The 23,601-nt window shown below is 51.5% G+C and overlaps 10 protein-coding genes across 10 annotated transcripts; 2 read left to right on the top strand and 8 right to left on the bottom strand.

The window, feature by feature from the left end:
• Positions 1 to 531: 531 nt before the first annotated feature.
• On the top strand, positions 532 to 2,475 carry EI97DRAFT_134041 (uncharacterized protein). The gene is made up of 5 exons (XM_033793144.1): positions 532 to 680; positions 748 to 1,533; positions 1,606 to 1,950; positions 2,009 to 2,286; positions 2,340 to 2,475. Exons 1-5 carry the CDS (start codon positions 577 to 579, stop codon positions 2,396 to 2,398), a joined length of 1,572 nt encoding a protein of 523 aa, XP_033651562.1. The 5' UTR covers positions 532 to 576; the 3' UTR covers positions 2,399 to 2,475.
• On the bottom strand, positions 2,327 to 3,434 carry EI97DRAFT_435402 (uncharacterized protein). The gene is made up of 3 exons (XM_033798853.1): positions 3,352 to 3,434; positions 3,056 to 3,285; positions 2,327 to 3,005 (listed from the first exon to the last, which is right to left on the bottom strand). The coding sequence occupies exons 2-3, from the start codon at positions 3,142 to 3,144 to the stop codon at positions 2,402 to 2,404; spliced, it is 693 nt and encodes a 230-aa protein (XP_033651561.1). The 5' UTR covers positions 3,145 to 3,285; positions 3,352 to 3,434; the 3' UTR covers positions 2,327 to 2,401.
• A 729-nt stretch (positions 3,435 to 4,163) lies between these two features.
• On the bottom strand, positions 4,164 to 5,929 carry EI97DRAFT_133978 (uncharacterized protein). The gene has a single exon (XM_033793143.1). The coding sequence runs from the start codon at positions 5,512 to 5,514 to the stop codon at positions 4,363 to 4,365; it is 1,152 nt and encodes a 383-aa protein (XP_033651560.1). The 5' UTR covers positions 5,515 to 5,929; the 3' UTR covers positions 4,164 to 4,362.
• A 1,009-nt stretch (positions 5,930 to 6,938) lies between these two features.
• On the bottom strand, positions 6,939 to 8,003 carry EI97DRAFT_382015 (alpha/beta-hydrolase; the record flags this gene model as incomplete). Its single annotated transcript, XM_033795831.1, has 3 exons — positions 6,939 to 7,304; positions 7,362 to 7,692; positions 7,831 to 8,003. Coding segments are annotated over 3 exons (870 nt in total), but the record flags the coding sequence as incomplete, so codon positions are not given.
• A 1-nt stretch (position 8,004) lies between these two features.
• On the bottom strand, positions 8,005 to 8,357 carry EI97DRAFT_133960 (uncharacterized protein). The gene has a single exon (XM_033793142.1). It carries the CDS (start codon positions 8,245 to 8,247, stop codon positions 8,071 to 8,073), a length of 177 nt encoding a protein of 58 aa, XP_033651558.1. The 5' UTR covers positions 8,248 to 8,357; the 3' UTR covers positions 8,005 to 8,070.
• A 5,147-nt stretch (positions 8,358 to 13,504) lies between these two features.
• Positions 13,505 to 16,617, top strand: EI97DRAFT_382037 (uncharacterized protein; the record flags this gene model as incomplete). The annotated part of the gene is made up of 5 exons (XM_033795835.1): positions 13,505 to 13,780; positions 13,829 to 13,879; positions 13,929 to 14,597; positions 14,651 to 16,447; positions 16,498 to 16,617. 5 exons carry the CDS (start codon positions 13,505 to 13,507, stop codon positions 16,615 to 16,617), a joined length of 2,913 nt encoding a protein of 970 aa, XP_033651557.1.
• Positions 16,618 to 16,680: 63 nt separating this feature from the next.
• On the bottom strand, positions 16,681 to 17,363 carry EI97DRAFT_460425 (uncharacterized protein; the record flags this gene model as incomplete). The annotated part of the gene is made up of 2 exons (XM_033801113.1): positions 16,681 to 16,902; positions 16,953 to 17,363. 2 exons carry the CDS (start codon positions 17,361 to 17,363, stop codon positions 16,681 to 16,683), a joined length of 633 nt encoding a protein of 210 aa, XP_033651556.1.
• Positions 17,364 to 18,940: 1,577 nt separating this feature from the next.
• EI97DRAFT_347685 (uncharacterized protein) lies at positions 18,941 to 19,573 on the bottom strand (the record flags this gene model as incomplete). Its single annotated transcript, XM_033794806.1, has 3 exons — positions 18,941 to 19,089; positions 19,141 to 19,306; positions 19,355 to 19,573. Coding segments are annotated over 3 exons (534 nt in total), but the record flags the coding sequence as incomplete, so codon positions are not given.
• A 1,459-nt stretch (positions 19,574 to 21,032) lies between these two features.
• On the bottom strand, positions 21,033 to 21,876 carry EI97DRAFT_502921 (uncharacterized protein; the record flags this gene model as incomplete). The annotated part of the gene is made up of 2 exons (XM_033802768.1): positions 21,033 to 21,335; positions 21,511 to 21,876. 2 exons carry the CDS (start codon positions 21,874 to 21,876, stop codon positions 21,033 to 21,035), a joined length of 669 nt encoding a protein of 222 aa, XP_033651554.1.
• Positions 21,877 to 22,296: 420 nt separating this feature from the next.
• Positions 22,297 to 23,549, bottom strand: EI97DRAFT_435397 (uncharacterized protein). Its single transcript, XM_033798852.1, has 5 exons — positions 23,276 to 23,549; positions 23,169 to 23,226; positions 22,767 to 23,118; positions 22,528 to 22,720; positions 22,297 to 22,478 (listed from the first exon to the last, which is right to left on the bottom strand). Exons 1-5 carry the CDS (start codon positions 23,334 to 23,336, stop codon positions 22,372 to 22,374), a joined length of 771 nt encoding a protein of 256 aa, XP_033651553.1. The 5' UTR covers positions 23,337 to 23,549; the 3' UTR covers positions 22,297 to 22,371.
• Positions 23,550 to 23,601: the final 52 nt, after the last annotated feature.

Here is a 23,601-nt window from a genome sequence, read left to right as displayed (position 1 = left end):
TTCCTTCACTGCTGCAGCATCACCTGTTCGCTTGGTTCAACCCGATCAACATACTTACGATCGATCCAACAGAAATTCGCAAGTCTCCTTTCACCAGCTTTCTTCACGATTGGTTGGTTCAGCGGAGTCATGCATGCCCATGAAAGGCCTTCCTAATGTCTGACCGATGCTTCTTGCCACCAAGTCCTGTCCTGTCTACAATAGGTGGGAAACCAGCAATTTACTTGACGTTCCCTGGCCATGATTGAGCTGTCGGCGCAGGAAAAGGATGAAAACATGAAGCAGCCTCACGGTGCCGTGTGTGTATTGCGATTCCGCTACGGCGTGCTGATGAAACAGAGCCAAAGCTGCGATTGAAGGCTGATCCTGATACTTCCCTATGACTGGTCAACTTCTTACCGGAACTGGGTTGCAATAACTTCGAGCTCACCAGTTTTCTCCTAGACCCGTGGACGTTGTGTCTCTGATTGCTTCCCGAAACGTACTAGCGCTCCATCTCAACTCTCCCTGCTTCCAAGGTTCCAAGGTTGGGTCAGCAGGCGCTCCGTAACAACAACATTCTTCACTCAGGTTCTAATGACATCTACATTGCCTAGTAAAGCGAGCCGAACTTGTTTGCAGTGCAAGTCGAGCAAAAAGAAATGTGACAAGACGCAACCAAAGTGCGATCGGTGCATGAGGTGAGAAGCACCGACAAGTCGCAAATGCCTTACTTCGGACGTCGACGTTGATTCAAAAAGGATTCAGACTCTCTCTCCCATGTTCCTACCAGCATGATGAATCCATTGAGCCCGAAAATACTGATGCAAAGTTCGAAGATGTCTTCCGACGACTTGAAAGGATAGAAGCTCGCGTCTTCCCGGACAACGACTGCAGAAGGTCGGAAGGGAGCCGTACGGAGGATGCGGTTGCTGAGAACCCCACAGCATCGACTCGTAATCCGAGCACAGAGATCCCCTATAAATGGACTCTGGATCCAGGGGAGCTGTCACGCTCCCACATCGGTTTCCTTCACTTTGGCAGCGTCTTCCGGGTTATGGCAGAAAGCAAGACCTCCGCAGAAGTCGTTGCGAAGAGATACTTCGACACCATACACCACTGGCTACCGATGATCAACCGCGCGCAATTCTTTGAAGAGATCAAGTTCTTGACGACCATCGAGTCATCTCACGGCTTCCTGTTGACCACCCTCGCCATGCATCTTGTCGTTACGCCTCCGTGGGAGCATCCTAAATCTGACAGCATTGCGACCTCGCGTTGGTACCGAGCGTGCAAGTACTATTTTGGCATGTCTGTGTCTTTTACCGTCGTTGACATTCGTGTAATACAGGCTGGTATCGTAATTGCCCTTTTCGAACATACTCAGGGAATTCAGCATGCCGCTCCCCTGACCTTGGGGGTCGCAGCGAGGATGGCATATTCCATTGCTCTGGAGAACACAGTGTCCCAGAGTGTCCACCGTGACTGGCAGGGCCTGTCTGCGGAATCGGAAGAAGCAATCAATACGTGGTGGTGTCTGCAACTTATGGATAGGTATGTTGTTTTGCTCGGCGAAAAATGGATCATTCCTGCTTTGGCCTTGTTCTAAGACTCCAATGTTTGTAGCGTGTTGCATATGCCGCCGACCAATATCATCAGACACCCCGTCATTCACGATAGCTATTTCAATCAGACTCATTCAATGACCCGAGTCTTGGACACAAATTACGAGATCCCTGGTCGTCCAATGAATCTGGATGTAGAGAGGAGGACTCATTTTCTCTTGCAGCTCCAAGCAGCCGAGAGACTCACCAGAGTGCATAAGCTTATCCGCGCCAATGCCTATGAGGCTGAACGTGATCTTTGCTACGAAGTTGATCTGATTTCACACGATATCGGCGAGCTGCTCAGACACGCAGAGCTGCAGCACAAGCGGACTTACGCATACAACACAAAGATCATGTTGCTGAGGTACCACGGCCCAGTCCTCTTGATCACCTCAAATAGCTACTGACACTCGTTCTTGCAGCTCCGCATTACATCTCCACTCATGGTTTTTGAATGAGAAAGACCCTCTTGACGGCAGCGCTACTAGCATAATTACGCGCTGGGTTTCTCGTATTGAAGATATTTTCACACTCGTACTTTCTGGGTTCCCTGACATCGAAAAGTTGCCCCCGTGGTTCATCACGACGTCCTACCAAGTTCTGGACGCCAAGAGGAACCTCAACGCCAGCATTGAGGAAATCAAAAGTACTGCGGCCTATAAGATTCTCGCGTCGAATGCTCAAAGATATGCATTTGCAGGTCAGTAACCGGATCCTCTAAGACATTTCAAGCTCTAACATAACCCCTCCAAGCGAACTGCTTGTCACTCCTCTCACTCCCCAAACCCAGTCCAGACACAGGTACTGCATAACTCCTATTTCGAGAAGGACTGCTGAAGTGCCTCCTCCGTCTTCAGCGGGACGATCTCCGGAAAGATCTCATTGAGATAACTCCCGGGCCCGAAGTCCCCTCTTCCCTCAATCAGTGCCTTAAAGACGGTCTCCATGAATTTCTTAAGCATAGCTTCATCCATCCCAACCTTGCTCAGGATCTCTACGTGAGCTCGAACCAGTGTCACCTCACCCTTCTCGATCTTCTCCGCACTGTCATATGTGACGTCAAACTTGACGCCTTTGGCGCGCTCAGCCAATGCCAGTAGTCGATTCCACGTCAACGCGTCGCCCTTGATGTAATACTTGCACTCCCATTTCTCCAGACTGAGCAAAGCAGCGATGTACTTCCCAATATCGGTGGTGTGCGTGAAGAACTGTGTCATCTCCCCATCGCCTGGGATGACGGCAACATCATGGTCGACATCCACAATGAGGGGAAAGCGCCGCACATGTGTGGTAACCCCGGGGGCGTAATAATCGAGGAAGATGCCGTTGACGATGTCCGTCCATTCCAAGGTCGTCTTCTTCAGCTCCTCTGCTTGCTGTAACTTCGCAGTGAGAAGGGGGTTGATGTTGCCGTGTTTTCTAAAGACGGTGAGCCAAATTCCGTCCGTGGTGCGCTTATGCTCACGTACTGGAGCTGGTAATTGACTCCGCTCCAATTGTTGGTAATGTACCGCCGGGTTGCCCTCGAGATATCCGCCGCTTTGATGAGATTGAACATTCCCTCTACGTTGTGCCAAGAAGCCACACATATCACAGTGTCGATGTTGTTCTCTTCGAAGAGTTTGATAAGCGCCTCGACGCTGGAATAGTCGGCTGCGAGGACGCGGGCTCCGGTTTCCTTCTCGAGTTCCTCGTTGGCCTATATTTCCGAGAATCAGTAACTAGGAGCTCGTATTCGGGCCTAGAAATGGGACTGTAGCCTTGCCTTTCGCGCCAAGATCAGGGTTGTATACCTCCCATCATCTTTCAAACCTTGGACGATCGCGCGACCGAGACCACCGGATCCGCCTGCGACTGCGACTATTGAAGACATTGCGAATGGATTCAAAATGAAAATACGGAATAGATTGATTTTCTTGGTCCTCCTGAATTTATTGAAGGGAGCGTTAGGCGCATCATCTTTAGCTTATATATCGCCTAATATTCGCTGCGCATGGACATGTTTTACCATGTTACCTACTCCGCCCGGTGTTCGTCCGGCAGCGAGACTGTTACTGCAACCTAATAAGTTTGCGAAATCACGACTGCTTTCCAACTCAGAAGGAGTATAGCGGAGTCACTAGATCGATTACTCGTGCAGGTGCATTTTACGCCTTGTTCGCCCTGTCCTGAAAGCGTCCGGTTCTCCATTGCGGACGAAGACGGGTTGTTGTCCCAGGCGAGGAGATCGGACACGTCCGAATAAAGGGTGAAAAACGGAAAGAGCAAAGAAGTCGGATTATGAGAAAGTTGACCATGCATTCGCGTGAACGATCTGGTCGTGGTTAGAGGGATTACGGACGAATGCACACTGTTGAGCGAGGCACTAGGGTCCCACATAGAAACAACAAATCTTTGAAGTTTATTAGAATGAACAGATACTACCCGCAGGTCTCGTCTTCCTGCGGAATGCGTAGCTTGAATACGCTAACGGCACAAAGACTTTTGGTTTGGTCTTCCTAGAAACAGGCGCCAGATCTTTGCAGCCTAAGGGGTTACTTTATTCTGTTTTGCAATACTGGCACGTCTAAATGCGGTCTACCACGTTGGAAAAGGAACGAACGATACCTTTACTCAGATAAACAGGAGACTGATCATACGTCGATCCCAGAAGCCAGAGAAGGATATGGTTCTTCATCAGCCCATCCGCTTGATAGGAGAATGGCCTTCACGACCCCAACGAGTCCTGCCAGGAGAATTAATACTGAATGCCGGCACGATCCTATACGTTTTTAACTCAATTCCAGACCCTCTGAATCCGAGACAGAATGCGTTTGCGCGACCAGTCTATCAGTCGTCGAACACTCACCCGATCCGCAAGGCGACTAGGTAGCCGGGAAACCTCCATTGTGTCCAGTATCCTAACATTTTCCTCGTTCATTGTTAATCCAGAAGTGGAAATGTCATGTGGATAGCCATTTGGCAGTCCGTCGGGCTGACGATTTCGTTGTCCTAAGCCATCAAGACTGTCTGTGGCAGTCATCCAAGTGCTTGACAATGATTTCGCTGCTGGCAGGATATCCGGTTGTCTAGCAACGCTTGGGCCTCCTAGAGCCTCTGCTCCCAGTTCGTATACATTCTCTTGCAGAGTCTCCGACCAGTCTTCTGGCTCACTCTTCGGGTATTGTTCCAAGGTCTCGATCGAGCTGCCCAGTTCCGCTTCATGACCGTACGGCGTCAAGGGCGCAGTGAAATTTGGTAGCCATGATGACGAAACTCTGCTACTTCCTATTTCTTGTTGGAGGCGGAGGTGGAAGACGACCGTGGCCACTGAGAAAGGGCCCCAGAGATCCGGCAAAGCACTCACGGCCGCCTTCCAAGCCAAGAATCGCTCCCTAGATCTGGAAAGATTGAGCTGCGACAGATATCGGGCGGCAGCTTTGCATTCTTGCTTGCTGAGAAACTTTACTCTTGTGTGATCTCCTCCAGCGAGAGCGATTGCGTCCTTTAAGGCGACGAAGTTCTTCTGAGTGTACACTGCTCTGGACACGACTTCCTCTAGAGTTTTGGCTGTGCAAAAAAAGCCCTCCCCTTGTACAAGCACGACGGGGTTGATGGTAAGGAGCTCCCTTCTGGTGTGGTATGACATCGATGTTGGGTGAGGTTCGTTAATCTTCTGGAGGACCGTTTCGCGAGCCTCGGGGTGCAGAAAGAGAGTGGCCATGTATTGAGCGATGTTGGAATGTAGACTTCTAGGGGTTCCGGCTGTTTCTTCTCTCTGCAATGGGTTGAGCCATTGGAAGATTGGGGGTTCCGTTGTCCCCAGAAAATATGCCTCGTTCAAAACAGGTCGGATTGGGATTTGCTTCTTTGTAGCCGTAAACGAACTCGCAAGGGTTGAGTGGGAGTGCACTATGGCCCGCATCTTCGGATACAGGTGGTATATCATACCGTGAATGTACCATTCTGGAACAGAATGCCAGGTCCATGGATCCCAGAGTTTCTCTTGAAGAGATATCGTATAAAGCAAAGGTTCCGGTTATAACGAGAACTGGGCGGAAGGTTCTGTCGCGGATGCCATAAAGAATCTCGTCGGGTCATTTGGGTGACGAATTGAAAGGTATCCCCGCGGATCTAATACGCCATGACTCTTCAGAATGTGATTCGCCCATATATAATCGTCAATGACTGCTCTACTCGGCGCATCTGGAAATTGGAACGACATAATGTTGGGTCCAGATGTTGTTACCGCGGGGCAGCTACGAGGTGGCAGCACGACGTGGCACTGTGCACTTGTTAACAATTGACGCCTGCGTAGATACCCGGACTTACTGTAGCACGTCGTATGACTGCTAATCCTGCCCGTCAAATGATATGAATAAGTCTGGATATTATGATGATGCTATTATCGACAGTGAAAGATTGTGATTCATGGTGGCGGACCTTGCCGAAGGTGTGTTCCACTGGAGAGGCGAATGGGGACTGTTGCAAGATGGTGCGACGAAAAGAGCCCGAACAGGCACGCTGACAAACATCATGGATTAATAGCAGCTACCTGGCCTCCGGTTGCTTCCTGCCGATGGGTTTTCATTTCCACCAGACAATATGGCAGTTGCAGACCGGCGATAAGACGTGCAACATCAGCTGGAATAGCTGGAGGATAACGAGAGCCTCACAGCAAAACAATCTGCATCATCTCCACCATTGCTATAGCGCCTTCAAACTTTAGATCAGAGATAATCGCACTGGTTGATTCTTGCCGGCTGGTTGGTGCGTAAGGTGGAAGGCATACACAATTGGGTCATGGCCTGCAGGGGCATTGTCGCATTTGCGATACTGGAGCTTTGGCTTGTCTACCAATTTCTCATACAAGCAAATAGGAGTTCTACACCAAATGTTCTTTGCCTTAAAGGGGGCTATCCTGACTTCGCACACCCCTTGCCCAACATGGGCGGATCGCATTGTGGTCCTCTGAGCGTGTGACGGAAATTCAACGTCAATTGAAACCGAATGATCAGGTTACCATGAGCAGGTATGACTTTAGTTTTCAATATGTCTCGTGAATCTGCAACTTCTTTTCCATATACGTTCATCAAGGCCCTGTTTGGGTACGCCGGGAACACTATCAGGCGCGAAAGGAAGACGTGCAGATATCAAAAGTTGAGACGTTCTTCATGCATCATTGGAACAGCATGGCCAATAGCCCGATGATAAGATTGAGTACGAGTGCCTATTATGCTGAATAGACTGCTGGCTGTATCGGTCAGGATGCAGGAAACAAGAACACGTGGATGAATAGGTACAATGGTTCGTATCGTCATGGTCATTATTCATTTCATAAAACTCGTAAGACTAGTTTGGCCTCATAATGACTCACACTACGTGAGAGGTGAATTCCCCTTCCACGCCCCTCTTGACCTCAATTCCCTCCTGCCCCTCACAGGCACTGATATGACCAAAATAGTCAAGATGAGCGTCGACGTCGAAGCCAATGTCTCCCTCATTTCCTCCCAAATTCAGCAGCCCCGTGTACACGTTGACGTCGTTCTTAGTGACAGGGACGTCGTTCCCGCTGGAGATGTAGTACTCGGGCGAGCTGTGCCTGTAGCCGAGCAGGGCCGGGGGCAGACGCGGAACAGGGTCGTTCTTGTGCGTCACGCGGTAGGTGTTTCCATTTGCAGTCGAGGTGAGGTAGTTGGCGAGACTTGAGAATCCTACCTTGGGAGCGCCGTAGGTGTACTGGGCATTCGTTTAGCAAGAGTGGAACTGTCAAGCATAGAAAGAAAAGGAGCGTACAAGGTCGACCTTGATTCCCCTGCTCCTCAAGTCTGCAGCGGCCAAGCTGGCGAGGGCACCGCCGAGGGAATGACCCACAGCTACAACCTTGAAGGTAGGGTAGCGAGAGCGAGCCGTGTTGACGGCATTCAGGACGAGTTGCTGGGCCTCGAGATAGGAGTTCCAGAAGCCGGTCGCGGCATCGCAGTCACTGCAGATGGTGGTGGACCGGCCGGGGAATTGGACGTTGGTAAGCCAGTTGCGGACGGAGCGAGAGCCACGGAAAGAGATGACGATGAGGGAGTTTGTGGTGTCGGTGGCAACGAAACCCGTTGCGTCGGTTTGGAGGGTGCTGGTACATGTTAGCCGCTATTTTTGTGTAACTGAGCTACGGAGTACGACCGCTCCACATAGGTGGAGTCGGAGTTTGGCACGACTTTGCTATCGCAAATGTATTCTGGGATATGATAGGAAAGGATTGGAGGCCCACTTCTCGAACTCGGTGAGGGTGTTCGTATTCGCAGCCTCCACCCGAGCACAGTTACCCTGCGGACAAGTGATCTTCGTATTCGGGCTGTTGTTGTTTCCCAAGCAGTAGGCTGCTGCACTGTACTGGGAAAAGAACTGCAGCTGGTCCAGTAACGCGCCGGAGATTGCTGTCTTATGTCAGTTTCTGGTGTACTAGGGACTCGGCGACCAATCGCCAATGACGGAATACATGTTCCTGGATTCAGTTGCGCATTCTCGACGGAGCCGTAATGGGTTGGGAAAACATAGGCCTTGAGCGAATCATTGGTTGTCTCAACGTACCTCTGCTTTCCAGAGCAATTGGACTCGCGCTCACCACGCCCACCCAGCTAAGTACCACGAAGCACAACCTCCAAGTGAACCTGGTCAAGGGCGCCATTGCTGATAAGTCGGGGTAGATACTAGACTTTGTCAGAAAGGTTCGGTATCCGCAACAGAGACCGACACCGGGAACTGAGCTCAAGTCCACTCTTCCTTGCCCGAGCTGCTTCTAAAAGACCAGTATCCCACGCCCTCTTTATATTCCTTCCCCACGTCCTCTCTCACTCAGCAAACCCGATCCCGAGTAGCACGTTCCCCTTCTCTCACCTAAGCGCCGATGGCTTCACCCCTCTCCTCTCCACCGCCTCGTATCGTCAGGTCCCAACTCTGTCCCAACTCCGGCCTACCCATCCCCAAAATGTCGCAACCCGCTGCCCAGCTCATACATAGTCATAGTCCACCCCTGCCGCAAAGCCACGAGGACAACCCAGTCCAAGACACTCGCCGGGCACTTCCCCATGGGGTGAAGGCCTCATCGAGGGGGCAATAATAAGAATAACGAGTCGCTATTCGCACATGGCTCCTGCAAGCGCCGTTCTTGCATCTCTTGGGAGTGCGCCACAGCGGGAGTAAAGCGCAGAAAACCTGCTGGCAAGGCTGGGAATCTTAGGTACATCCTGTGTAGTAGTTGGGTGACTAATAACCTGGGAAGTTGGTTGGTTCGCGATCATCAGCCAACCCCAGATCCCGAGGCTGTCTGTTCAGAGAAGTACTAACCGCTTTGGGAAATACTCTGTTCATACTTGTATATATGTACACCGGCATCTCGGGACGGATAGACTAGATGGTAGGCGTGTGACATAGGCACCGGTAGTCCAGAGTTCTCGATTGCAGCGGGCATTGCGTCTTTTTGGAAGGTCGCGAGCTGGTACCACATCCGGTGCAAATATTCCGCTACCCGCGTGGGGGATGGATCCAGTGGGAGTTTCTCCGGCATTTACGAGAGCTGCATGGATTCAAAAGTCCGTAGCCGACATTCCCTAGTAATGTCCCGCAAGACTTCTCCATCCGCTCGCCAGCTTGTTGGCTCCACGAGTCACGGCGCAATAATGAGAGTGTTCACGGGAAAATCATCGCCAGGGCACTTGCGCAGTATTTCTTCAAGGAGAACAATCATTGTACATTTACTTAAGACAGCCATTCCATATGGATCGAAGGTAACGTCTAGAATCGGATCCGAAACACCTTGCGCCCACATCCTCATATGCATAACCTAGCCCCAGTCCCACGATATACGTACATAGTAACCACAAGGAGCCGAACCAGATCTCTCCAAGCATAGGGAAGCCGAATACAGACAGACGGCTTCAGTGTATGGAACAATCGGCTTCCACGCAATTCATAGAATTGACCCACTTTTGTCCTTGCACAACTTAAGAGGCCGGACAAGCACCGTTTGCTGTAGCGGTTGAGCATCAAAAGCGGTTATATCCTCGGTCACGGCCGTAGCTTCTTTCGTTACCGCGATAGTTGTTCGCGGACCTGAAATTATCACCGCTCTGGGGCCTGTGGTCAAATCCTTGCTGTGCGGGCCGGTGGTGTGAAGGGTTTTGAGAGGCGCTGTATCCACCTTGGGGTGGTGGAGGGCCCTGGTGATGGAACCAACTTGGACGCTGCTGGGGTGGATATTGCTGTTGTTGCATGCTGTTCCAACCAGGAGGTGGCGGCGGAACCCAGCCCGGCGGAGGCGCTGGGAAACCGCGACCAGTTGGCATCGGGAATGGAGATGGAAACCCAGGCGGAGCGAATCCAGCGGGAAGCGGGACTCCTGGAGGGAAGCCTGGTGGTACAAACGGTGGCGGAACAAATGACGGCGGGCCATTTGATGCACGATCACCGCCACTGCCGCCACGACCGCCGTCGAATCCGCCTCGTCCTCCGGGTCCACCCCGTCCACTACCGTTGCCGTTGAATCCTCCACGACCACCACCACGGCCTCGTCCGCTCCTTATGAACGACTTGTCCTGCTCGGTGAGCGCCGGCGGTGATAAGCGAACGCCATCCAAGAGTTTAGACTTGTGTGCGGTCTTCGAGGACAACCGAGGCATCTCGTAGTACATCCTAGGACGGCCGGATTAGATTCACGCTTCACAGAAAACAGCGAGCACTTACCGAACAGAACGGTCTTGCAGCTCTTCCTCCTTCAAGTCTGTGCTAGTGGCATCGAACGGCGGTATCAACGAACTGTCCACGACAAACTCATCGTGTACTTCGAGGTGACCATGTAGACGACCGCTCTTCTTGGGATCAATCTCCACCTTCTTCGCCCCTTTCTGACGGTAGATGAGCGTGTTAACAATGTCGAACAACGCATGTTCCTGCGAGAACATGATCGTCTCCTTCCCAGTTTCATTGCGTCTGTGCTCGTCTTCCGAGAGTTCCGGATATTTTTCCTTCATAGCGGCTAAAAGGCGTTTTTCATCGATGAAGGGCAGAATGGCAACACCTTGCCATGCGAACTTCTTGCCGTTGAGATCGATTGGGAAGTCCTCCGGGTAGAAGTCGACAATAGGAGAGTTGGGATCCGACATGAGTACACGGAAGGGTTCCGGTATGGCGTGATTTGAAGCAGCCGGAAGCACACCCATGAGTTGCTCGTAAGGCTTGAATGGCTTTCCCAGAGAGAAGTCTCGAGGGTCGACATCTTCGATACCCTCAAAATCGGCAGCGAACGGAGCATAGTGATAGGGGTAGTACCATGTCCACGACGGGCATCCCTGCATATAGTAGGCCAGCACCCAGCAAAGACCTTTGGCATACTCTCGGGCGACCTTGTGGCGAAATTCAATGTTATCAGGCGCGACATTGAACTTTTGCGCATAGTAACGTTCTTCGTACCCTGGCTCCCAGAGCTTGACAGTGTCCTCCGGTGGCTCGTTATCCTTCGCGGCTGGCGTAGCCGGTGTGGATGGTGTGCCTGGGTTGCTCTGAGCTGGCGTGGCGTTATCCGACTCTTCCATAAGCTCGGCTTTACGTTTGCCCAACAAAGTGTGTGCAGCCGGATCCGATTGGGAGTCTTTCTCCCTGGAACCCTCAGCGCTATCTCCATCTGCTTTCGCTTTCATGAGCTCCTTCAACTTTGCGGCAGCCGACTTGTTCGACTCGGTTCGATTCGCCATCATGCTCTGATGCAAGTTGCGGACCTCGTTGGATTGGGCATCTTGCGGCGCGAAGAAGGCAACGCCTGCATTCATGTATGTGTCGGTGTTTTCCTTCACGCGCTTGAAAGGGGGTCCGTTGCCATCACGGCCACCGCGACCTCCACCGTTCCGTTGGGCTTCGCGCCGGGCTCTGTTAGCGGCCTGACGGTCCGAGACTTCCTTTCGCTTTCTGAAGATATCAGCTTCCTTACTAGCAAGGGCTTTCAATATCTGTTGCACGCGCTTCATGTCCGGGTAGCCATCCTTGGTCACATAGTCCGTCATCTCGGGCACCAGGTCGCGCCAGATGCCAATAAGCGTGTCGATTCCTTGGTCGCGAATCTCAAGACTTGGGAGATGGGGAAGAAAATCGTTTCCGACGAAGAAACACATAAACACCCAGTCATCCAGAGCGCGCTCGAGATCATATTTGAAGGTGCGCCGTGGCGAATCCATTTCAACTGCCAAGTACTCACGCAATACGTTGACATGGAGCCAAATAAATGGTTTTGGCGGGTGTTCGGTTGCGTTCCATTCTGCTTGCGCTTCCTCTTCGGTAAGTTTGGCACCGGTATCGGGGAAAGAGCAGTTGGCCTGGATGTGGCCCTTACGCCCACAGCGTGTACAAGTCTTATCCTTCCCGGAGTCGTAAAAGACATCCTCTCGCAGGACTCGAAAGTGCGGCTCATGGGTAGCCAATCCTAGCATAATGAGATCGGCGTCGAGCCCGTAAATCACGTGGCGTGTATTAGGATCGTGAGTAGGCATGGCGCGCTGTGAGCGAATAAAGTTCATAATCTTGTGCTCGCCTTCACCGGGGACAGACGCATCAGAGATGATGACTTTCATATCTCGCCACGACGGATCCGTGGTAAATTTGTACGCGCACCAATACTGGAGACTCTCGGCGAGCAGATGCATGAAAGGGGTCCCGGGCGTAATAACATTTGAGTCCCATGTCTTCGCTACGACTTCGTCCAAGGACGTGATTTCCTCGCCCCTGCTGACCTTCTGGGAGTTCATTAGTTTCAGAAACTCTGCCTGATCCTCGTCTTTCTCCTTGGCTTCTTTGGCGGAACGAAATCGGCGGGAACGCTGTTGATTCATTTTGGCACGGGGCGCAACACCATCAACAGCAAGATACAAGAGCTTACGCGGGCGCACCATGCCAACCACGCGGTCTGTATACTCAAAGACGGCTACCATCATGTCAGCCTCCGTCTTGGGCGCCGGCTTGTCCTCCGGATGTGAACAAGGATGGACGATGCCGTTCATGTCCAGGTACAAGTTGTCGAATTCGACACCGTTGGGGTTGGGCTTTGTGCGATCAACAGGCACCTTGTTGCCGTTGATTTCCTTGGGGACTTCCTCTGCAACTGTCGATATTATCTTGGGGTATTTCTGGCTAAGCCAGCGAAACATAGCCGGTACACCCATGGTCGCGGTGGATCACAGCGTACGGAAGCGAAAGAGGGACGGTATTGAGGTGAGGGGTGAGATCGGGCTACCACGTTTCGCGTCTGCGGTGGCTACGGTGGAGAGGGCGGGATGCGAGGAGTGAGCGCAAGCAAGACAGAGACACCGAGGACTGGATGCAACTGATTTTGAAAGGCGCTGTTTCTTTGCTAGGAGGCTAGGAGGGAGAGTTTCGCCAGTAGGTGACTGCCCTCCTGTCGCAGCTTCGGATGGCGAATTTGGTCGTGTCGCTGCTTAGGTCATGAACGAGCGAAGATTAGGAAAGCGCCCGGAAGCACCTTGTATATGCAGCTGATGCCATGCACTCAGGCACCTGGAGAGCAACAGTGCGAATGTTGGAGTCGTTGAGTTAAATGGTGAATTCAATGTCGAGATGAAAACACCGAAGCGGACAGAAACTCTGGCGCCAAGACCGGGGCGCATTAGCGCCGGTGCAAGGTTAATCCGCGCAGGCCATCAATCCACCAGCCCTGGAGACGTCAATGTACAACGTGTACCTTTTTGTCGCTGAATACACCAACTCCACCAGCCGCATGGATTCTCGCCCGCCGCTCCCAATGCCGTAATCTTGTGAATGCCCGCGACCACGAATGTGCCGTGCTCCCTCAGACATACACCGGCCTCCGCCCTCCACGCCTACGAACATCTTTGCGGCGCCATGATTCCGTGACCCAATTGCCAGAGTCTATCTCTCCCAAAATGATGCGAATGTTGGAGGCCCAGGCCCCGGCCAAACAGACTGCCACCGATACTATTAGTACACTGAGTAGCAGACTTTCCAGCGCTACTCTCTTGGAGGACCGACGTGCTGCTATCTTGGGCTTGCGGAGCTTTGCGAAAGAGTACCCTGCGTCTGTTGCATCGGGTTCGCTACGGGGACTCATAGCGTGTCTCACCAAGGATGCCGAGGATGTAGATACCATTAAAGTTGTCCTAGAGACTCTGCTCATGCTTTTCAACCCCAATGAACACAGCGTGAGCACTTCTTGCTCCCTACATGTAAACCCGCTAACCAATCGGCAGCCTGAAGCTTCAGATGAGATTGCGCTCTGGCTAGCGGACGAGTTCACCCAGGTTTGTTTAATAACAACACTCATTCACCTTTGTACTGAGCTTATATTAGCGGCAAGATAACATAACCATTCTGCTCGACCTCCTCGAGACCCCTGACTTTTATTCACGCCTTTACTCCTTGCAACTCATTCAAGCAATCTTCAACGCGCGGCCCGAACGCACTCAGGAATGTGTTCTCACAGCTCCGCTCGGCACAACTCGACTCGTAGCGATCCTGGACGATCCCAGGGATGCTGTGCGGAACGCTGGCCTCGTCCTACTGAATGATTTGTCTCAGACTTCTACCGAGCTCCAGAAGCTTTTTGTTTTTGAAAATGCATTCGAAAGAATATTCAACCTCATAGAGGCTGATGGTTCCTTGACTCAAGGGGGTATCGTTGTCCAGGACTGCCTCTCCTTGCTAGCCAATCTGGTTCGCTTCAATGCCTCAAATCAGACGGCTTTCCGAGAGACTGGTTGTGTTTCGAGATGCGCGGCGCTTCTACCCGGAGCAAAGAAGGCAAAGAAGCTGCCCACGAATGAGGAAGGGGAGGATGACTGGGTCAGTCCGCAATGCGAGAAGAATATATGGGGTCTTCTCGCCATCGTCCGCATGTTTCTTGTCAAAGGCAGCACGAGCACCAAGGCGAATCAAGCTGCTTTCGCGGGTCAAGGTCTCCTTCGTCAAATCCTCAACATGGCATTCGACCCCTCGACGGCGGTCCCTATAAGAGTAGAGGTTCGTCACTCCGCCATTTTCCATGCGTAGGGACACATGACTTACATTTGTAGGCATTGAACACGTGCGCCGATATGATCAGGGGCAATGCCCGTCTCCAGGAAGAATTTGCGCCTCTGCAAGTCCGCCCCATACTTGATCCTGCTGCTAACGATGCCACATCACCAAATGGTCCCCCGATGGTGTATGTGATTGAGGCATTGCTCGATATTGCCATCCGACCAACAGCAAATGAGTCGTTTGACGTTCGTTTTGCGGCATGCGAATGCATAAAGGCGTATTTCTTCAATCACCTCCAAATTCGGACACATTTCCTCAATCGAGCGATCGATGGCCATACATCTGGCCAGGACGAGACTGCAAACGTCCTTACGACGTTACTGGCTGGTTCCCATGGTTCTTCAACGAGCGATCCATACCGGATATGGTTCGCTGCTACGCTCGTGTTCCATCTCATTTTTGACGACCTGGACGCGAAGAGGCGCTTGATGGCGGTCGCAGAAGGGGATGCTGATCGGGGAGAAGAGGTGGTAACCTGCATTCAAACTTTGACAGCCAACTTGATTTCCAATTTGCAACTAGGCGAAGACGAGCGAATCCCGATCGCCTATTTGATGCTACTATGCGGGTGGCTGTTCGAAGATGCTGCAGCCGTTGATGACTTTCTCGGAGAAGCGAGCAGTATACACAGCCTTGTACACTATGCACACAAGCCAGGAGCTGACCATATCGTGGTGAGAGGTCTTTGCGCCGCCCTACTCGGCATCATCTATGAGTTTTCGACCAAAGACTCCCCTGTACCTCGGCGGGATTTGCAGCCAATTTTATGCCACAGCCTGGGTCGGGAGAAGTACCTAGATGCAATTTCCCAGCTGAGACAGCACCCACTGGTCCGTGATTTCGAAGTGCTCTCTTTAGAGAGAGGAACCTCGAGCACACCACCAGAGGTCTTCCTTGATGAGAGTTTCGTAGACTTCCTGAAGGACAATTTCAGCCGGCTGTCTCGCGCAATCGACAGAGATCCTGGCCTGGAGATGCACCAATCACACGAAGGCATCGACCGCGATCTCGTCGATTCGTTGCGCAATCAGATCGACGAGAAGGTACAGGCATTGGAGAAGTTACAGTCCGATCTTTTGAGTATGGAACAACGGCTGAACCAAGAACAAGCGGACCACCGCAAAACCCAAGAATCCTCGCTTACCCAATTGAACACTATTAAGCGCATCAATGAAGATCTCCACACAAATCATGAGAAAGAATTGAGGAAGGTAGAGCGGGAGCACAAGCAAACGATCCTGGATATCGAGAATCGGCACAATCTCCAGGTTGCTGCCTTGAACAATAAAGTGCAGCAAGCAGAGAAGGAAAAGACCTTGGCCCTTGCCAAAGCGAAGCAGGAATACGATGAGAAGCTTCACGAAGCAACCAAGGCCCGCATAGACGTCGAACAGCGCCTGAGCGCCGCTCATGCCAGCAGACAAGAGGCCTTCGACAATGTGCGGGCACTGGAAGAGCAGCATCGCATGGCGAAAGTGGAAGTCGCATCCATCCAACAAACGGTTAATAGTCTGCAAACCAACGTACATGCCAACGAAATGCACATCAAGCAACTGGAGGATGAGAAAGAGAAGCTTCAGGGTATCGTTGACAAGCTGAAGGCGGAGGTGCAGGATCTCAAGGCGAAAAATCAGGACCTTACCTGGAAAGTCAAAGATGCCGAGGACAAGCAACGTAAGGCTGAGGCAATTGCAAAGGAGAAGGAGGAAGCGCGTGCAGCGGCGCAAACAGAACTGGATGATCTTTTTGTTCTCCTTGGAGAGCTGGAAGAGAAGAGGTCCAGGGATAAGGTACTTGATATCACCTGTTACCCCCATTTTATGGCGCTAACATGTCCCAGAAACGACTCAAGGAGCTTGGCGAAGAGATCTCGGATGTGGAAGACGACGAGGAAGATGATGGCGAAGAGACTGATGATGAGGCAGAGCATGATGAAGATGAAGACCAGGAGCAGGGGTGAAACCGAAGAGAAGCAATAGTCCTTCCACGTGAGCTCGAAAACGGAGCCAAAAGGCAGCATTTCTCAACATTTCAGCACCTCCAAGCCGGTCTGCAATGTCCACGGTAGCTCATCAGTCTCCCAACCTGGCCCATTCCGCGAGTTATCTGTAGTGATCGAGTGCCTGAAATTTGCATGCACTTTGCCCCCTCCACATGCACTCGTGTATCCCCCGTCGGTGCTCTCCGCTGTCTTTGTGATCACGCTGTTGTTGATCGGACCTTTGATTGTTACCCTCCCAATTGACTTTCTACATGTCAGTGTCCACTACCACCAGCCAATCACTGGATACTCACCGCCGCCGAGCTCTCTCCCGGTTCGATAAGATACTGCGCCAAGAACGTCTCCTGCGTCCCGGAATCTAAATTCGCAAGTCCATGGACAAGGGTCCCACCGGCATTCACCCTAAGCTTCCATCCCTCTGGCACGCTCAAACCTACCTCAATAGCGCACGATTTCGACCTATCCACAGGCGCGGTTCCAGGGCCGTAATACACAATGAATGCGTCGAGACCAAATGTTAGGGTGTAGTTGCCCGCGGGGTTGGTCGTACTGAGTCCGGTTGTGAAGCTCACGGAGCCCTGGGGACAGCCACTCCCGGAGTAGCTGAACACGCCTAGTGTGGGCTTGGGTGCTTCTTCGAGGGAATATGGCAGAGCGATCGTGAGTCCAACCTGGCCGAGGAGGAGCGAACTGAGCGTGCGCATGGTTGCGTTTTCGTGCTTGATTGTCCTGTATGTTTGTTCTACCCAACAGGAGGACAGGATATTCTTATATGGAGTCCTCGGGACTTCTACTGTGCAGCAATACTGATGCCTATTTTTATACTTGTTCCTGTCTCTGTAGTCTTTCGGCTAAGGTACGTGCGTATTCTGGGAACAGATAATCTGATCGATTCTGATACCTATTTTCCATTGGCCAGGCCATCTATTTTCATTTATGCAGGTAGGGTACCTCATGTGCAAAGGCTGTGCAGAGCCTTGTATCCTAACGTTCACTCTTTAAACGATGAAGGGATAGATTGTAAGGCTTGCCTTTGTTTGTTGCCTTGCGGATAAACTTCCTAGCTGGGAATTTCGGAGTCCACATCTCACACTATGGATACATCGGATTGGATTGCAACGGTGGTGACTCCAAGGCAGGGCTTTTGGTACTCGAACTGGTGAGGTACCACCTCGAATGGATCCGTGTCTCTTGTAGCACCTATAAGCATTAGGAACAGGATATATTTCTGCTTGCTCATAGACAATGTCACATTGGAAGATGATGTGGTGTCACAAAGCGAGGGTGAACCTACTCCGTAACTCTCGAAGGAGGTAACAAGAATTATTAACGCATTAAAGCAATAATAGACCTCCATAGTTCCACAAGTGCTCCAGACCCGCAAGGAACTTCTTATTTTCGACGCACTTCAAGGCAGATCACGTGGCTGTTTCTTTCACGTACTGCGAGCACTGGGCAAGGCCACCCCGCTAATGACATTTGCCTCGCAACGTTTTTGCACAAAGGTTGAAGAAAGGTAAACGACTTACTCGTGTCTACCCCGCGTCTTTACATCCTATGACTCGATCCTTTGGGTGGCTAACAGGTGAATCCCACTTCGCGCGCGTGGTCTCTATCCGCATGCTTTTCTCGCGTTCTTCCGCGCCTTCTCGCCTTTCGTAACAAAGAAAACTTTAACGCCACCAACATTCTCAATCGACAACATGATGGCCAGAATGTCACCGCATAGGTCCCACGCAGGTTTGTAAGTCGGTAGGTGGCAGGGTATCGGGCAAGACGTTCAGTGAACCAATATATTGTTAGAGAGGAGAGATCCTCGATTGGCTGAAAATACAAGGAAATTATATACGCCGACAGGATATCAAGGAACCAGACAAACCCTTCTCCGCAAGCCGCGCCGATAGCCTTGCCACACCACAAATGTGCCATCCTCTTGAATCCTAACCGTCTTTTGCGCCCAAGTCACAATCTTCATGACACGTCACTCGTGGCTCATCCTGAGCCAATACCTGGCGTACATTTCCATGGGCAAACCCATCCAGGAAATCAGCAGTCACACCCGCATCTAGTGGCGACATAGTCCCCCAAGCCCGAGCCTGTCCAGGAAGTTCTTCTTGCGGTGAAGGGGTCCTGACCCGTCTTGGGAGCCAACTTCCTGCGCCGTGGTGTTTGTAGAGTTCTTGCCGAGGCCGAAGAACGTCGTCTTGCTACCAAGAGATGCGGGTTTGTCCTGCCCGTTCGAAGCACAGCAGCCTGCCTTGCTCTGGAGAGCTGGCACTGGGGCAACACCCTCATCGTACGTCAGACGGGAGTCGCCAGGAAGGATGCCATCGGTGCCGACACCTGGGATACCTGCGCCGTAGATGATGTTGTCATATCCACACATGATCTGGTAGCCTTTGGTGAGATCAACAAAGCGCTTCCCGCAGCCTGTTATTCGTCAGTCGATGACCATGAGATTGTTGAATTGAATGCACTTACTCATCAGATGGTTGGAGTTGTAGACATCATTCATGAACTTGATGAACGACTCGGCATCCTTCGCGAGGAACTCTGCGCATCCGTCCCATGGGACAAGCTGCATCGGGCCCTGGCTGGCGTCCAGGAGAGGCTGGATCTCGTCGCGGTGCTTCTGCTCCATATGGAACTGGTATCTGTTAGCTTGCTGTGCATATATGTGAGTGTTTGAACTTACTTGAGAGTAACGGAGCAAGTGGATACCCGTGTTCTTTGTCTGCATCACCAAGTCGGCGTGAATGCTCTTCCAGTGGTCATGGAAGAATTCGTCAGTCAGACCGGGCTTCTTGGAGAAGAAGACCGAGGCGCGGAAGTAAGGCTGCTCATTGGAGCCCTTCTTGTCGGCCAGGGCGAGCTCCTGGAAGGCGTACTTGTGGATGTAATGGTTCGGGCAAGGAGGAGCCTCGTCATTCTTCGCCTCAGACATGATGGAGGATGTTGAGTTGAGAAGAGTTGATAAGAGTTGTGGGTTGGAGGTTGTGCGAGGTAGTGGGGTAGAGATAGGGTGTAGGCTGTGCGAAATGGCGGACTAGAAGTCGAAGAGCGCGTTCTTGAGAGGGAGTTGAGAACCGCCTGGTTGAGTGGGGTTGAGGGAAAAGAAAAATGAGCAGTAGGTGAGAGGGGTTTATATGTAGAGCGTACGACCCTGCGGTTGGGCGGGTCCGGAGGCGGTCGTTGGTGGCGGCGGTGGTGAAAGCTCGCAATGGCGGTCATGAGTGAAAGCCCTCGAAGTATCGGTGCGTAGCGGTGAATCACGAGCACGCTCCTTCTTCAGGCGCGAGCCTCGGTGAGAGGGTCATTAGGTAAGTAAACAAAGCAAAACTCGAATCTTCGAGGCCGATCCGCCGAACCCGACCTCGGGAGGTTCGGTGTCATTCATGCCCTTGACAGTGAGATATCAAGTCCGTTCGAGTCCGATGGTGAGAAAATCCATTTAGTATTGCTATAGTTGAAGGGGGCATCGGCAGTCTGGCACTGATATTGTACAGGCTGAGACCTTTTTCCAGTGAAGACTTGTTGTACTTTCATCTGCATGTCACCTGGGTGTCTGGATCGTTGTGTTGAGACAATGTCCTAAGCACCGATAGGAATATGTCTGTCCCGGAGACAATATTTGATTGGGCGACGTTCGTGTATATCAGACAGGCGCTAGTTTCCAAATCAGATATCTTAGAGCACTTGTTGGAAAGAAAAAAAAAGCGGGTGGCAACGGGGGGCCTAGCAGGACGAATATGCGGCAGCCGTTGTGGAGCACCTGATTGTACACTTTGAAATCTGGATCTGTTCCAGAGTAAAGCGCCGCTATCACCTGCCCTCCGACTTGTAACTCTGATGTCGGCGGGATCTTCTTAGGGTTCCAGCCTTGCAAGGTTGGTTAGCACTTATCGTCACTTGTGTCGAAAAAAGGCAATCTCACCTATATACCTCCGAAATTTCACTTCCTTCCCAGTACCCTTCTTGTCATCTCGAACACCCAACATCTAGTGGGATCATTAACCATTAGCCAGTTGCATTATGATAACGTCAAGTTGTGTGACTCCTGTGGCGATGAGTAGCGCGCCGTGGCCTGATCCAATATGTCCGAAAGGAACAAGATGCTGCCTAAGTCACGACGTGTTGAGAGAGTTTTCCTGCTGATGATGCCGAGACGTTTCGCGTGGCATGTCGTGGAAATTCCATAGGGAATCTGATTTTGACTCTCACCCCTCATGTTCATGAAATCCATGGCAAAGTTGACAATGCGGTCTTCACCACGTCAGAGGCAAAACACTATGGAAACCGGTGTATTTATGTCAAGCCAGAGTCAACTCCTCTCATTGATAGGGTGGCCACCTTCAACACCGTTCATTTCCAATTCAGCTTCCGCGCGGGCAATACCCCCATCCTGTCCTATCGAAAAAGCATCCCGGCGACGGGAGCGAGCATCCGTTTTTCCACACTATATCAAAAGAATACACAATATTCGAGACGGCCACTGGCGCGGGGTTCGAAGATGAGTTCCCATTCTTCTTCACAAAGACTTCGGATTTGATGGACAAGCCGTCAGAAAGATCGCGCCATTTCCCCGTCCTGCAGACGCTTGGATGGACTTCCGTATTCTCGATGCCTTTGGAGATTGCCTCACTAGGACCTTCTAGCCTCGCAGTTGAGAAGTTTTGCTGTGTGACCCACTGTTAGTCGCGACTGCAAGGTCATGGCGGCTCATGGGTTGATGAGGACAGGAGCGGAGACTATGATCCAGAAGTGGAGGCAAAGAAAGAAAGGGAGCAAAGATCGAAGGCTCGGGGACGCAGGAAGGAACAAAGCAGCAGATATGGAATCTCGCTCACTCACCGGCCGTTGATCGTTGAACCAAGACAACGTCGTCTCCACCCTGAGAGAAGTACCCTCAGGTATTGCTAATTTGCCTTGGACTTTCGCACTTGGCAGAAGCATCTCCACATCTTGCCCCGTGTGTGCAAACCTTGTCCAGCCAAAACAAGTATATGAACCCTCCACCTCGGTAGAGAGATCGTTGCGTGAGTACGCAATCTCGAGGACGGTCAGGTCCGCGTTGAAACTGGCGGAAATGTTGAAGGGACAACCGCTTATTGATGTGACTGTCTCGCGTACCTCTATGGTCGATGGCTTGTCAGCGATTATGCCCCTCGAAACCACCCCGAAGAATAGAGTCGTGCGAAGAGCGAACTTCCAATGCATCTTGAGAAAACTATAGCAACTTTCTCAGCAATTATTGGGTCGAATAAGAGTAGGGCAGTTCCGATGATCTTGCGGTTAAATATTGGTAGCTTTCTCTCTTTTATGTTGGCCACCTGCTGCAAAGGATAAACACATGGGAATGACGTTCCGTTGCGGCCGTGACATTATTGAAAATTACCAGAAGCAGGCTCATATATTGATTAGGTTACATTCTGTCCTCGTGATACAGTTTAGGCCGGTTCCCTCCATGGAGCTTCCAAGGCTCCCGGCCAGGAAATACCTCGAAGGATCAGAGCACAAGCAGACTGAAGTCAAATTATGGGTTCTGCAGCAGCTTTTGCACGTGTTTCCGTGACCAGGCGTTGCGCTTCATGACAGCGATTTAGAGCACCCGCAGATGGCGATTGCGTAAGATAGGATCAATCACAATATCATGCATTTGTTAAACTCTCGCTCCGGGAAACATCATGTACCCCATTATCCGCCTTTCTGCACCTAGCCTGTCCAGACTGGCGGTCCAGGAGGAACATAATCTTGTAATCGCATGTCTTCATTCTTTACCCAACCACCGTTTTCATATTGGTTAACGGGGATCCAGATACCTGGCAAAAACATTAGACCAATCCGGACAAACAGAATGAGAAGAATTACCCGGGTCATCATATCGGTAAGTACCTGGGAACCGAGCGAATCCGGAAGGATTCCCGCCACCCTGACCGATGATATTGACATGCGCGCAATTGATATACCACTGCGTTTGGCCTTGAATATGAGACGGCATGAAGTCCTCGACCCGGAGCAAGTATCGACCTGGAGGCGTTTTTAGAGGAATGGTGAAGTTCCACTGTTAAAACATTAGCGCAGCACTCAAATCCATGCGGGCAACCTGCCTCGGTCGCGCCCCAAGTGTCCCAGTGGTAATTGGTGGTCGGCTTGTTCCAAGCAATTTTGAACCAATCTCCATCTCCACGGTAATGCTCCAAGTCATCATTCGGTGCCCGAGAAAGGTAGGCCTGAAGAGGGCCTTGATGATAGATCCCTCCTCTCGCTTCACCCCCGCTCCACGACACTCGAAAGCCGACCTCAGAGCCTGCGAGAACATCGGCGGTCTCAGTCTTAGCTGCGGCATCGAATGCATTTCTACCGCACGTAATATTTGCGCCATCCATATCATAGTCCGGGATCGTTTTCTGGAATTCGTCTTCAGGACGCAGTGGGTCCGGGTAAACCCTTGCGACGTCGCTACGTTTGTTAGTGATTGAGTTGGCTCAGAACGTCCCCGTATTTGATACCGAACGTATTTCCATTCGGGGGACTCTGTTCCGTTCACAAGCAGTATACCAAAAATGTCTGTGCATAGGTCAGATGCTACCGGCTCACCGCTTCAGTTCAGACCCACTGTGAGCTTCTGCAAGGTATCCAAGTGCAGAGCAAAGTATAAGCGCGCAAGGTGACCTCATGGCTTGTCGCTGTTACTGGGCTGAGCTAGCGTTTGTTTCGAAGAAAGAACAGGAGAAAGAAAATTGAAAGATGGGAGAAAAACAGCATGCACTAATATATATGGACACGAGACAAGATCGAGCTCCAGGCTGATCGAGCACAATGACTCCTGGAATTCTGCACTCATGCAATACATTATACAGATCTTGGGTTACACATGCTCTAGATTAAATGAAATAGGTAGGATTCGCTCAGTAGTGGACGCTAAATTAACCCACGCACATT

Source organism: Westerdykella ornata, assembly GCF_010094085.1.
Source record: "Westerdykella ornata strain CBS 379.55 unplaced genomic scaffold EI97scaffold_22, whole genome shotgun sequence".
NCBI lineage: Eukaryota > Fungi > Ascomycota > Dothideomycetes > Pleosporales > Sporormiaceae > Westerdykella > Westerdykella ornata.
The sequence above is the reverse complement of the archived record's forward strand: the minus strand, read 5'-3'. Positions and strand labels throughout refer to the sequence as shown.

What these genes read in the sequence shown, in the direction of transcription:
- EI97DRAFT_134041 (XM_033793144.1), top strand. Translation starts at nt 577, where the DNA reads ATGACATCTACATTGCCTAGTAAAGCGAGCCGAACTTGTTTGCAGTGC. An exon ending in AAGTGCGATCGGTGCATGAG is followed by an intron (nt 681 to 747) that starts GTGAGAAGCACC and finishes AAAAGGATTCAG; the next exon opens with ACTCTCTCTCCCATGTTCCT. An exon ending in TGTCTGCAACTTATGGATAG is followed by an intron (nt 1,534 to 1,605) that starts GTATGTTGTTTT and finishes CAATGTTTGTAG; the next exon opens with CGTGTTGCATATGCCGCCGA.
- EI97DRAFT_435402 (XM_033798853.1), bottom strand. Translation starts at nt 3,144, where the DNA reads ATGTTCAATCTCATCAAAGCGGCGGATATCTCGAGGGCAACCCGGCGG. An exon ending in GGAGTCAATTACCAGCTCCA is followed by an intron (nt 3,006 to 3,055) that starts GTACGTGAGCAT and finishes CACCGTCTTTAG; the next exon opens with AAAACACGGCAACATCAACC.
- EI97DRAFT_133978 (XM_033793143.1), bottom strand. Translation starts at nt 5,514, where the DNA reads ATGATATACCACCTGTATCCGAAGATGCGGGCCATAGTGCACTCCCAC.
- EI97DRAFT_133960 (XM_033793142.1), bottom strand. Translation starts at nt 8,247, where the DNA reads ATGGCGCCCTTGACCAGGTTCACTTGGAGGTTGTGCTTCGTGGTACTT.
- EI97DRAFT_435397 (XM_033798852.1), bottom strand. Translation starts at nt 23,336, where the DNA reads ATGAGGTCACCTTGCGCGCTTATACTTTGCTCTGCACTTGGATACCTT. An exon ending in ATACCTTGCAGAAGCTCACA is followed by an intron (nt 23,227 to 23,275) that starts GTGGGTCTGAAC and finishes ACCTATGCACAG; the next exon opens with ACATTTTTGGTATACTGCTT. An exon ending in ACACTTGGGGCGCGACCGAG is followed by an intron (nt 22,721 to 22,766) that starts GCAGGTTGCCCG and finishes ATGTTTTAACAG; the next exon opens with TGGAACTTCACCATTCCTCT.